The following is a 12,866-nucleotide window of genomic DNA, read 5'->3' on the forward strand; positions in this document are numbered from 1 at the left end:
CTGGCAGGTTCTTGAAGATACAACGTAAACTATCCTAAGAAGGTCTATTAACAAAGTTTTAAGAATCCCAGCTTTAAATGACGACTCCGGAAATAATATACTGCAATGCCCTGTGTATCGTGCACATAGGGATCATGTGGGCAAGATTAGAATAATTACAGCATGCACAGAGAAATTCAATCATTCTTCCAGGACAACTGGTGCTATGGGATGTACCCTCTGCCATGCACTTCATGCTGGTTTTCAGAGTATAGATACAGATGTAGACGTAAGTGCAACCATTTTCTTCTGTTCCAAGAAACCTATATACAATTTTATCTCCTGTGAAGGAAAAAAGAACATATTAACACCCTATAGATGAACTAAAATACGTATTTTCTGCTTGAGTTCCTTCTTGTAATCTGCCATAACGATATGTCTTTCCTTCCTGCACAACATCTTGAAAACGGTCATCTTCTTAAAACACCACTGCATCTTGTTTTACAGTTTCAGGTTAACACCTTCTGACCACTCCGGAATTCTGGATAAGCAATTACAAAACTGCTGTATTTAGCTTTTCTTGCAACATGTATCATGTGCTTTGTGACACCAGAAGTAGCAGCTACTCTGACAATTTTCTGCAAATATAAAGCAAGTGTTAAAACTTCAATTTGCTCACTGCGAGTTTAACTTCCATATTTCTTAGTGGGGACATCCATTACATCGAAAAAATGTTTTACACTGTTCACACGGGCACCCCAGAGTACATGGCATCTTTATAATGAAATTTCCACTCTACAGCAGAGTGTGTGCTGATATGAAACTTCCTGGCAGATTAAAACTGTGTGCCAGACTAAGACTCGAACTCAGGACCTTTGCCTTTCATGGGCAAGTTCTCAACCAACTGCACTGCCAATATCCTTTCTTCCAGGAGTGACAGTTCTGCAAGGTTCGCAGGAGAGCTTCTGTGAAGTTTGGAAGGTAGGAGACGAGGTACTGGCGGAATTACAGCTGTGAGGACGGGGCAAGAGTTGTGCTTGGGTAGCTCAATTCGTAGAGCACTTGCCCACGAAAGGCAAAGGTCCCGAGTTCGAGTCTCGGTCCGGCACACAGTTTTAATCTGCCAGGAAGTTTCATGGCATTTATATCTTCTTTGTTTCTTTGCAGGGGATCAAATTGTTTGAAGGTTTCTTGAGACATGGTGACGCCTGTTGCAGGAAACTGATATCACAATGCATTTCTAGTCATTAGTGTTAACACGTTTCTAATGAACGTACTTTCAGCAAATGCTAACGGAACACTGTTACTATGACAGCTCATGAAAACTCTTTTTCATGAACAGCTGCAAGTTGGACAGTATGTGACTTTCAAATACACTCCTGGAAATTGAAATAAGAACACCGTGAATTCATTGTCCCAGGAAGGGGAAACTTTATTGACACATTCCTGGGGTCAGATACATCACATGATCACACTGACAGAACCACAGGCACATAGACACAGGCAACAGAGCATGCACAATGTCGGCACCTGTACAGTGTATATCCACCTTTCGCAGCAATGCAGGCTGCTATTCTCCCATGGAGACGATCGTAGAGATGCTGGATGTAGTCCTGTGGAACGGCTTGCCATGCCATTTCCACCTGGCGCCTCAGTTGGATCAGCGTTCGTGCTGGACGTGCAGACGGCGTGAGACGACGCTTCATCCAGTCCCAAACATGCTCAATGGGGGACAGATCCGGAGATCTTGCTGGCCAGGGTAGTTGACTTACACCTTCTAGAGCACGTTGGGTGGCACGGGATACATGCGGACGTGCATTGTCCTGTTGGAACAGCAAGTTCCCTTTCCGGTCTAGGAATGGTAGAACGATGGGTTCGATGACGGTTTGGATGTACCGTGCACTATTCAGTGTCCCCTCGACGATCACCAGTGGTGTACGGCCAGTGTAGGAGATCGCTCCCCACACCATGATGCCGGGTGTTGGCCCTGTGTGCCTCGGTCGTATGCAGTCCTGATTGTGGCGCTCACCTGCACGGCGCCAAACGCGCATACGACCATCATTGGCACCAAGGCAGAAGCGACTCTCATCGCTGAAGACGACACGTCTCCATTCGTCCCTCCATTCACGCCTGTCGCGACACCACTGGAGGCGGGCTGCACGATGTTGGGGCGTGAGCGGAAGACGGCCTAACGGTGTGCGGGACCGTAGCCCAGCTTCATGGAGACGGTTGCGAATGGTCCTCGCCGATACCCCAGGAGCAACAGTGTCCCTAATTTGCTGGGAAGTGGCGGTGCGGTCCCCTACGGCACTGCGTAGGATCCTACGGTCTTGGCGTGCATCCGTGCGTCGCTGCGGTCCGGTCCCAGGTCGACGGGCACGTGCACCTTCCGCCGACCACTGGCGACAACATCGATGTACTGTGGAGACCTCACGCCCCACGTGTTGAGCAATTCGGCGGTACGTCCACCCGGCCTCCCGCATGCCCACTATACGCCCTCGCTCAAAGTCCGTCAACTGCACATACGGTTCACGTCCACGCTGTCGCGGCATGCTACCAGTGTTACAGACTGCGATGGAGCTCCGTATGCCACGGCAAACTGGCTGACACTGACGGCGGCGGTGCACAAATGCTGCGCAGCTAGCGCCATTTGACGGCCAACACCGCGGTTCCTGGTGTGTCCGCTGTGCCGTGCGTGTGATCATTGCTTGTACAGCCCTCTCGCAGTGTCCGGAGCAAGTATGGTGGGTCTGACACACTGGTGTCAATGTGTTCTTTTTTTCCATTTCCAGGAGTGTATGATGAAAATTGGTACATGGGGCACATTTCCCAGTTATCAAACTAATCTAAAGATGTTGAGATTAGCTACATGTTTCTTGCTGAATCAAAATTGATTCTATGACCCAACAGGGAAGATGCTACTTGGGTCCCCTTATCCAATGTTATACACAAGGCAGCTATCCCATCATCACAAAGTCATAGTGCACAGCTGTGTAAACTTGGCAATAAGTATAATGAAAAGATCATATCTCTTACATTTAAGTTTCAAGTTATCAAGGAAAACAATGTTATATACAAGATGGAAGAGATGTAAAAGTACTATTTCCTTGTTTATTTTTGAATTTGTTTAAGAAACTCTTCTTTGTAGAATTCTTATGTCCGGTATACATGTAAAAAATTATTAATGTCTCTCATTATTTCTTGTGCCTTTTCTTTATACCACTGAAGTTGTCTTTTTAATTTACAGTAACAGAATAAGGACATAGGTACCACCATAATTGTGTACCCAAGCTGTTTCTTGTAATTGTTTACACTGAAAAGACATTTAACTGTGAAATATAACACATGCAGTAGCAAAATGATTGGTAACTGTTTTCATCTCTCGCCAGTTTACTGATCTGACCTACAGGTCAACTACAAACATTTTACGTACAATTGGTATATGTAAGTGGAATGAATAAAGTGCGTTAGTATCATCAAATCTGATGTTTTCTCCAGATGGAGACATCCTTATAGTAAGAGCTATTAATTGCAATGCCAAATGCCTTTCATTATTAATTTTACTTAATACTACGAGGAAAAGTTGCACTGCACAAGCTTAGGTCTGCACTGCTTTCCTGTAAAAAGTTCAGCATTTTTATAAAATCATGAATTTAAAGCACAGCATGGAAAAGTGTGTTTTTCAACATTTTTCATGAGAAATCTGTATAATGCATCCTATTTTTTATACATTATTTCAACTTAGTGGCCTTCATACTAGATGCATAAAAGAACAGAGGTCTGTTTTACTATTAAGATCTGTAGGTATCCATGTAACAAATATAACTTAAATTCTGAAACGGTCACCTTATTAACCACTATGAGATTACATGGAATGACCCATTATCATACTCAAGTATTGTGGAAACTAATGACTACCTGTTCATATTCTTGAATCTGTTGTAGTGCAGAACGTTCAATGGCTCCATGCTGAATAAAACTAGTTTACTAGTACACACCGTTATCAGAAGGTGAACTTGACGTTGTGGCTTGGCAAATACAAAATGGTGATGTATCTGACCTGGTCTGTATCTCCAATGAGATGATGAGAGAAAACTAATTTGAAACAATAAGGTACGTTGTTTGTTGAATTATTGGCACTCATCCTATTACAGTTACTGGAACACCTGAGATGGAAGGGAATGCTAGAAATGACTTCTGATGATGAAACCTCACAACTGAGAAATCACGTGCAGTGTGTACCCATGTGTGAGGAGTCAAAGGTAAAAGACTATCACAACACATGTAACAATGTATGGCTCTGAACACCATACTGAGAAAATGGAGAATATGTTGCACATCATATGAAAATTTTAGAAGGTATGTACCAGAGGATCTTTATGAAACTAATGCTTTTCATGCAAAGAACTACTCTGTTGGAAACATGGGCAGCAGCCTTTTAACTGATCCCACAGAAATTCAGAAGCTCACTCTAACACACATTGTGACAGGTATCTTAAATTTTGCCAGATTTGTTTTCAAAGCCATTGACACACATCCCATTGGTTGCTGACCTGATCGCCAGCAACCAACTTGAAAAATTACTGAACAGCCTACTTTTGCATCTGAGAAACCAGGAAATAATAATGACAGGCTGTGGAAGATTAGACCTGTCACTGACTGTGTGAAGTCATGATACCATTATCTTCAGCTTGAAGAGAATTTTTATATTGATGAGCAAATTGTTCCTATCAGAGGATCTCTGAAAACAGAGCATTGTATCATTTCAAAATTTATTGATCATCCATTTATGTACTATGATATAGGACTTGTCATTTTTACACAAAAAACTTAAATAATAGTGCCTGCTTACAACTCATGCAGAAAATTACGTACATAAACAGAAGCAAATCATACAGATACATATAAAATCATACAAATAACCTAAAACATAAAAATGATAATAAATATCTTTGTGAGTGGGGGTAGTAGGGGGGGGGGGGGGTGAAATGTTACCTTCTGTGCAGCAAGAGTGGGCTGATTTATGATTTCATTGCCTACCAAAGTAAAGCAACACCTCTCAAACCTGAACTGACCGAAGCTTTTCGTGTAACTGGAGGTGTAGTGCCAAAATTATGTACTAATTGTAACAGAAGGTAAAGATGATACCGGTATACGATATGACAGTGCGGAACAATTCCCAAAAATTGAGGACAATCAAGGACGACGAAGGAAGAAATATGTATCTTGAAGTCAAAAACCAAAGGTGGAAAATGTATTATCCACTTCTATTAGACAAACCACTACAGCTGCTTCAAGTCCTTCCATAACCACTAGGTGCTGTACCTGAACAATGAGTGAAATTAGTTAAAGTGTGAATAATATCCATGTTCTACGATAATTAGTGATAACAACATGTCAACAAAAACTTTTTCTGGAACAGTGCTGAACGGAAAACAAAGTAATAAAGAAGTAACTGCTTGTATGTAGCTATTTACTCAATTTGAAACCTGATGTACTATTTATGATACATCGTATAATTTGCAAAGTAGAGAGGTAAAAATATGTTTTTGTACCTTGTGATGTACGTCAATACAAGTTACTGAATTTTTTATGCGAATAATAAAAATATCAGGTCTGAAACAGTTATCTTAATTACTTGTTGTTACGTAATTACACGATACATCATAAAGGGGCAATTACTAGCATCGACAATACTATTATTTTCAATTTTGCTGATTCAAATAAAGTATCCAATACTACTGGTCATTATTATCAGAAAATCCATTTCAATTTTGAAGACTCCAGTCAACAATACCAACTATCAAACTCGACGTATAGAAAAATGTGCGAATATCAGTTTGAGAAAGGTCTATTTCGTGAACATTCGTTGTCATACATCATATTTACTTTAACGGTACTGGCTACAACGAGATGTGTCACAAGTAGTCCCTTTCATTACTTACTCGCACTCTGCGTCCAACTGACGAAATTGTTCCAGCGTGATATTCGCTCCCATTATCTGCATTTGTTTCACATTTTCTTCGATCTCCTGCGACACCTCTGGACTTTGCGTGTTTGGTAACAATGACGACAACATTTGTTTAAAACTATCGTAGTATTCAGAAATCTTAACTGGTTCTGAGACCCATGGGTACTGACACCTTTGCTGCAACATTCTCCCTAATCTGCCGTATGCTCCTCACAGACCAAAAGAATTCAGAACACTAACGTGCGGATACACAGTGCAATGGCAAGCATTGTATTATATCAAGAATGCGTCGGCAACAATACACTTGGCGATTCTCAATTGTTTCTAGTTTCTAGATCTTTCTTTCTATTAGTTTAGATTTCTGAAAAGTACGACACATCTACATTTCGACATACAGTAACCTATTCTGCTGGGAAGATATTGGATACGATTAAAGAAAGAAAGGATATTAGCCAAGAAATTTCTCTTCTTTCCCTCAGGGTTATTGCGGGTATTTTTCTTTATCAAACTGCAATGTGAAATTTACACTCCGGCAGGCGCGCGTTTTTTTATTGCACGAGCAGTCGTGCAGCACATTTTGTGCACCACTTGCGGTGTCATTAGTGTTGATGTGAATTAGTTTATTGTTTTTAAGGGTAGATATAGAATCACTCAAAATGATATTAAAACTATAGAAATACTGACAAATTGTATTGTGCATTTAATACAAGTCATTTATTATGAGCACAGTGAAAAATACTAAGAAATAATGTTATATATGTAGCCAACAGTTGTCTATACACTGTTGCTCACTTATAGTGGGAAACAATGTTACGTTATTTAACATGGCTGTTAATTATACTTTATTTAGAAAAACTGATAAACATCTAAACACATAAATTATTTAGTTATGAAAAATCTATATTTCGCTGTCAGCATTGAAAATTAATATATTCATAGTGAATGCTTATGGAATCCATATTATAACAGTTTATAGGAGGCCCTGTGAAGATTCAAATCACTAGTCGTCCGAGTCTGCAGGTGTAACTTGACACTTTTCATAGTTGTAACTAACACTCGTTGCTTCCTGCAAACAAAACTATTACAAGAATCATACTTTATTGTTGTTTTAATATTCTTGACCCTTCCACAAATAACAAAGCGTCCCATTTCTTAGCCGAATGCTTCTCAGGAGTACAATGAACCAGAGAAATACGCAAAACCTAAATCTGCTTCAAACAATTTTACAGTTCCGTTAAGAAACAGATTTCAGTGTCTCATTACAGATTGTGAAGTTAATAATGACGAGTCCGGCAACTCGCACCATGAAACGCGCAACTCGCAAAATGCAAAAAACGTAACTGCCGCGACGATGCAAATAAAATGACGAAAATAAACTTTAGTAGGCTTACAGTTTCGCTTACTGACAGCCACGGGAGAGGAGTTGCGGGTATTCTTCGCCTCCAGCAATATCTCCCTGTTACAAGTGTTGTGAAACCTGAAGCAGGCCTGACACAAGTTTTAAAAGACTATAAAAACTATAACTGCATGCCGCAGAGTGAATGTATAGTAATAACGGGCGGCGCAAATCATGTAAGAATGAACTAATAGTGGCACACAGTGTGTTAAGAAATGCGCTACGTACATTAGTGCATCAAAAGGTGATCGTGGTAGGCATACCACACAGGTATGATCTTATTGAACCTTCTTGTGTGAACAGAGAGATCCAAAAAGCAAACAGGATGTACAAAAAGATCTGCAAGGCCACTTCAAATGCGTTTTTCCTTAATATTGATGACCTGAAAAAAAAGCACTTCACTGCACATGGAATGCATTTAAATAAATGGGTCAAATCACTACTCAGCCAGAAGATCAAAGCATTAGTGGAAAGTGTTTCTCCTAGAAGTAAGAAATGTAATCCAATCCCATTGACGACGGTGAAGGAGAGTTGCAATGTATCTTGCCTACCAACTACTCCAGCTGCTGCAGTAACACAACTTCAAGAACACATTGATTACAGAAGAAAGTGTTGGGAGAGAAGCAGGCATATAACAGCTACAACAGATGGAACAACGCAGCAAGGAACAGAGAAAACAGAAACAGCAAGGGTGGCAGCACACTCAGCTACAAAAACTATTGCTCCTTCAAGTGGTACAGGTATCCATTCTGCAGCAACATCTGAACTATCCACAACCCAGTCATCGAGATCAAGACATGAACATGAAGAAGGGAAGAGAGTTCAACGAGCAGTAGCAGTGTAAAGTGTTGTGGGTAAGCGAAAAACAGTTCCTCCTCTCCGTCTAAATGATTTTTTACTCGAAGGCAGCAAGGAGAAGAAGCCTAGAAGATAAATAGTGCAGGGAGTTTACTAGCCCCTCACCATAATGGTACATCTGTGAGGAAAGACAGGTTTGATCTTAAAATATGCTATCTTAACATTCAATGAGTGAGGGATAAGGAACTTATTGTCAATAATCTTGGAATAGAAAATGGGTTTGATATTTTCTGTTTGACTGAACACTGGGTTACTGAGAGTGACCTAACATTTGTTAAATTTGATAATTATAATATAGCCACTAGCTACTGCAGAAAATTGCATTTAAGCGGTGGTGTAGGAGTCTATGTTAACAGGTCACTTAAATGTTAGTCAATAGATTGTATCTAGATTTTTTGTGTCATGAGCTGAAATTTTAAGCTGCTGGTGTAGTTTTAGACAGTTTTAAATTATTAGTAATATCCCTGTACAGATCACCTAAGGGCATCATCAGTGTATTTCTAGAGAAAGTGGACCAGCTGTTACGTGTACTTGGCGAAACTAGATCCATAAATTATGATATTGTAATAGGTGGTGATCTGAACCCAGTTTTGATGTAACAACACACATAGTGTCACTGAACTTCAAAATCTACTAAGACAATCCAACTTACACTGTATCAATAATAGGCCCACAAGAGAACAAGCATGTCTTGAAAATATTTTTGTGAATTTTAAAACAACAGACGAATCATGTGATGTGTCAGTTTGCATTTTCTGATCATAGTTCTGTAACCTTAAACTATACAAGTAGGTTTCCTCCTGATAAGATTAGTATAACTAAGACTTTCCCAAAAATTGTGATCACCAGACCTGTCTCAGATGTAAAAATTCATAGATTTTGTAATTCCCTTGCTGACAGAGACTGGTTTGGCCAGTGTTATGGAGACACACCCTATACTTTAACTAAAGATTTGCCAGCAATATACCGGGTGATCAAAAAGTCAGTATAAATTTGAAAACTGAATAAATCACGGAATAATGTAGATAGAGAGGTACAAATTGACACACATGCTTGGAATGACATGAGCTTTTATTAAAACCAAAAAAAATACAAAAGTTCAACAAATGCCCGACAGATGGCGCTTCATCTGATCAGAATAGCAATAATTAGCATAACAAAGTAAGACAAAGCAAAGATGATGTTCTTTACAGGAAATGCTCAATATGTCCACCATTATTCCTCCACAATAGCTGTAGTCGAGGAATAATGTTGTGAACAGCACTGTAAAGCATGTCCGGAGTTATGGTGAGGCATTGGCATCGGATGTTGTCTTTCAGCATCCCTAGAGACTTCAGGTAACCCCAAAGCCTATAATCACACGGACTGAGGTCTGGAGACCTGGGAGGCCAAGCATGACGAAAGTGGCAGCTGAGCACATGATCATCACCAAACGACGCGCGCAAGAGATCTTTCACGCGTCTAGCAATATGGGGTGGAGCACCATCCTGCATAAACATCGTACGTTCCAGCAGGTGTTTATCAGCCAGGCTGGGGATGATGCAATTCTGTAACATGTAGGCGTACCTCTCACCCGTCACGGTAGCAGTTACAAAACCAGAATCACGCATTTCCTCGAAGAAAAAAGGCCTGATAACGGTAGATGTGGTAAATCCAACCCATACCCTGACTTTCTCGTTGTGCAATGATGTTTCCACGACAGTTCTAGGATTTTCGGTAACCCAAATTCTGTAGTTGTGGGGGTTGACAGACCCTTGGGGCATGAAATGAGCTTCGTCGGTCCACAACACGTTACTCAACCAATCGTCATCTTCCGCCATCTTTTGAAACGCCCACACCGCAAATGCCCTCCACTTCACTAAATCGCCGGGTAACAGTTCATGATGCCGATGGATTTTGTACGGATAGCATCGGAGGGTACGCCTAAGTGCCAACCAAACAGTAGTGTATGGAATGCCGGTGCGACGTGCGACTGCACGAGCGCTGACTTCCCCGTGCGTAGACGAACCCGCTACAGTCTCCTTTTTATTCTATGTTCCTTGACAGTCTCCATTTCTTCCTGAACTGTCTCAGCAGCATTACGCGTTGTGCTCGGTCGGCCACTGCGAGGTCTATCGTCTAAATAACCCGTGGCTTCGAACTTCGAAATCATTCTCGCCACAGCTGCATTTATCAACGGATCTTTACCCGTTCGAATCCCCTTCCTATGGCGATAGGATCGCAACGTTGAACTAGCACATTCCCCATTCTGATAATACAGCTTCACTAAAAGCGCCTTTTCAGGTAACGTCAACATGCTGCGACTGCTGGCGCATCTGATTCTCTCTCTCATTACAGCTCCTGTTTGAATAATTTCTTGTAATAATGTTTTAGAAGAAAATATATACTGGGTATTGTGTAATCAAGATGGCGTCCATTAGAGGTGTACAATTCGTAATCTCCGCTTTTAACGAAAAAATACGCGTATTTACGTGTTCCCTGTGTGAGGAATACAATGCTGTTTATGATAATCTGTGTGTGCCGTGACATATTTTAATAAAAAACACTGGAAGTCAAGATGAATTACCGGATAAACCACATGTAAGTACAAGGAACTCATATCCACTTGCAAAACGTGCGTCCTTGCAGCGAAATATTGAAGAAATCCGTTGTGAAATAGCTACACTCTGTGTGACGACATAATTAAGCTGCAAAGGAACTTGATTTATTTGGAATCTTTAAACTGTGCAAATATTTTGCAAGCTTTACCGGTAACAAACAAGAGTTATTATGACGATCATTTTAGGCCTAAAAAGTTCAATCGCTCATTTCAAAGTGAAACAGAGTTTCAAGTTACCGATACACCAATAAACATTCGCAGTGACTTAGAGACTATCAAAAGTGCAGAAGATAAGTGTGCAAATGAGTCAACAGAAGTGACAAGAATGATAGGAAAGCAATCTTTTAATGTAAATATTCACTCGGATAGTCACGGACGCGGACTCGCAAAAGTTCTGCGTTCGGATTATGGTGTTAACTTTTGTAGCTATGTTAAACCTGGTGCACCTATGTGTGAAATCACAAATAATATAAAAGCTGGAGCTTGACGAAATGCAAATGAGTTTACAGTAATAATGGGGGGTGCCAATGATGTCTACAAGAATGAATTATCTCGTGCTGTTCTAAACTTAAAGTTAGTGTTGGAATCTAATACAAAAAACAAGCTCATCATCATTGGAATACCTCACAGACACGACCTTATAAATGACTCGCGTGTTAAAAAGGAATCAATGAAGCCAACACACAGTTTGAGAAGCTCTGTACAATGCATCAGATTGGCCAAGATGGCGGAGATGTTGTGTGTACAAGTGAGTAGTGTTCTGCGAAAAACGAAAATAATATCGGTAAAAGTACAGTGTGTGTGAATTGTAGGGACTAAATTATGAAGTTAAATGAGCGTATTTCTATTCTAGCCTTCAGCAAATCGTCAGTGTATTGAGTAGTGATATGTCAGAACTTCGAAAAGAAGTAAGTGAATCATTAGTCAAACAAAAGGCCAGTTCTCTTCCGCAAAAAGACTCTAACGAGTGGACAAATATACCATATAAAAACAGAGGTGTGAATACGAAAGTATCACCAGGGAGTAAAAACACCAAACAGTTGGCGGTTAAAAACAAATTTCAAGTTCTTCCCGTGAGTGAAGAGGCGGATTTAGGCCTAACATCGGTAAGGGACAGGGGCGAATGCAAGGGGGGGGGGGGGGGGGGGAGAGTGGCAATGGGGGCAATTGCCCCCCTCCCCCCCCGTGCGTGACCGATCTTTTTTTCTGACTGCTTTAGGGGCTGATTACGTCGGCCTATCTAGTATGTTTTACTTGAAGTCGAAGATGTAAACAATGGCACGCAGTTTGATGTAACAATTCAAAAAGAGACCTAGAAGGCTCTTCCATTTAGCAAATAAACTACAGAAGAAACAACTATATTTACGAATAAAATGATAATATTCGCTGAGGCATGAGCGATCTGTGTCCCTTTTTTAGCACTTTCCCTACAGTGCGTATGTAAGATTTTGTTTCTAGGGGCAATTTGCAAAGAAATGGTGTTGATAACTAAGCGATGAACACCGAAGGAATACTTGAAAATATTCTCATTAGTTGCAAATAGTGAGAACCTTACGACAGTCCCTTTTATTCTGCAATTGCACGTTTTCGATCTGGATGAACGCTTCAGTCGACGCCAAGTTTATCGTGACAACCCTCAAATTCGGCAGAAGAATATTACAGAGTAACAGTCTATGCTCCCCTACTGGACTTCATTATAACTGATTTACAAGAAAGATTCTCTGCTGAAACTTTGGATGTGTTCAACCTTTCTGTTTTCAGTCTAGAAAGTATTGTGAAGATCTCTGCAGGTAAAACTGAAAAAATTGCAGAGTCCCTCACCAACTGCTTCGGTTCGTTGCTTGACGTGGACAAAGGCATTGCTTCTCTTATGTTACGTGATGAAATGTTGTTGTGGCGAGAGAAATGGAATCAAGAAAAGGAACGACAAAAAGAGCTTCCAACCATCGCCCTTGACATGTTGGCTAGATGTGATAAGGATGCGTATCCTATAATACATAAGCTTTTATTGGTCCTGGCAACACTTCCAGTGACAACTGCATCTGCTTGAAGGTCGTTTTCGT

General features: G+C 40.7%; 1 protein-coding gene across 1 annotated transcript in view; it reads right to left on the minus strand.

The window, feature by feature from the left end:
* LOC126263258 (snRNA-activating protein complex subunit 3-like) overlaps positions 1 to 6,136 on the minus strand; it is a 175,724-nt gene extending 169,588 nt beyond the window's left edge. Inside the window, exon 1 of the mRNA XM_049960344.1 lies at positions 5,925 to 6,136. Coding sequence (XP_049816301.1) covers positions 5,925 to 6,136 — 212 coding nt within the window. The remainder of the gene's footprint in view (positions 1 to 5,924) is intronic.
* Positions 6,137 to 12,866: the final 6,730 nt, after the last annotated feature.

The sequence above is a fragment of the Schistocerca nitens genome, chromosome 6, assembly GCF_023898315.1.
Source record: "Schistocerca nitens isolate TAMUIC-IGC-003100 chromosome 6, iqSchNite1.1, whole genome shotgun sequence".
NCBI lineage: Eukaryota > Metazoa > Arthropoda > Insecta > Orthoptera > Acrididae > Schistocerca > Schistocerca nitens.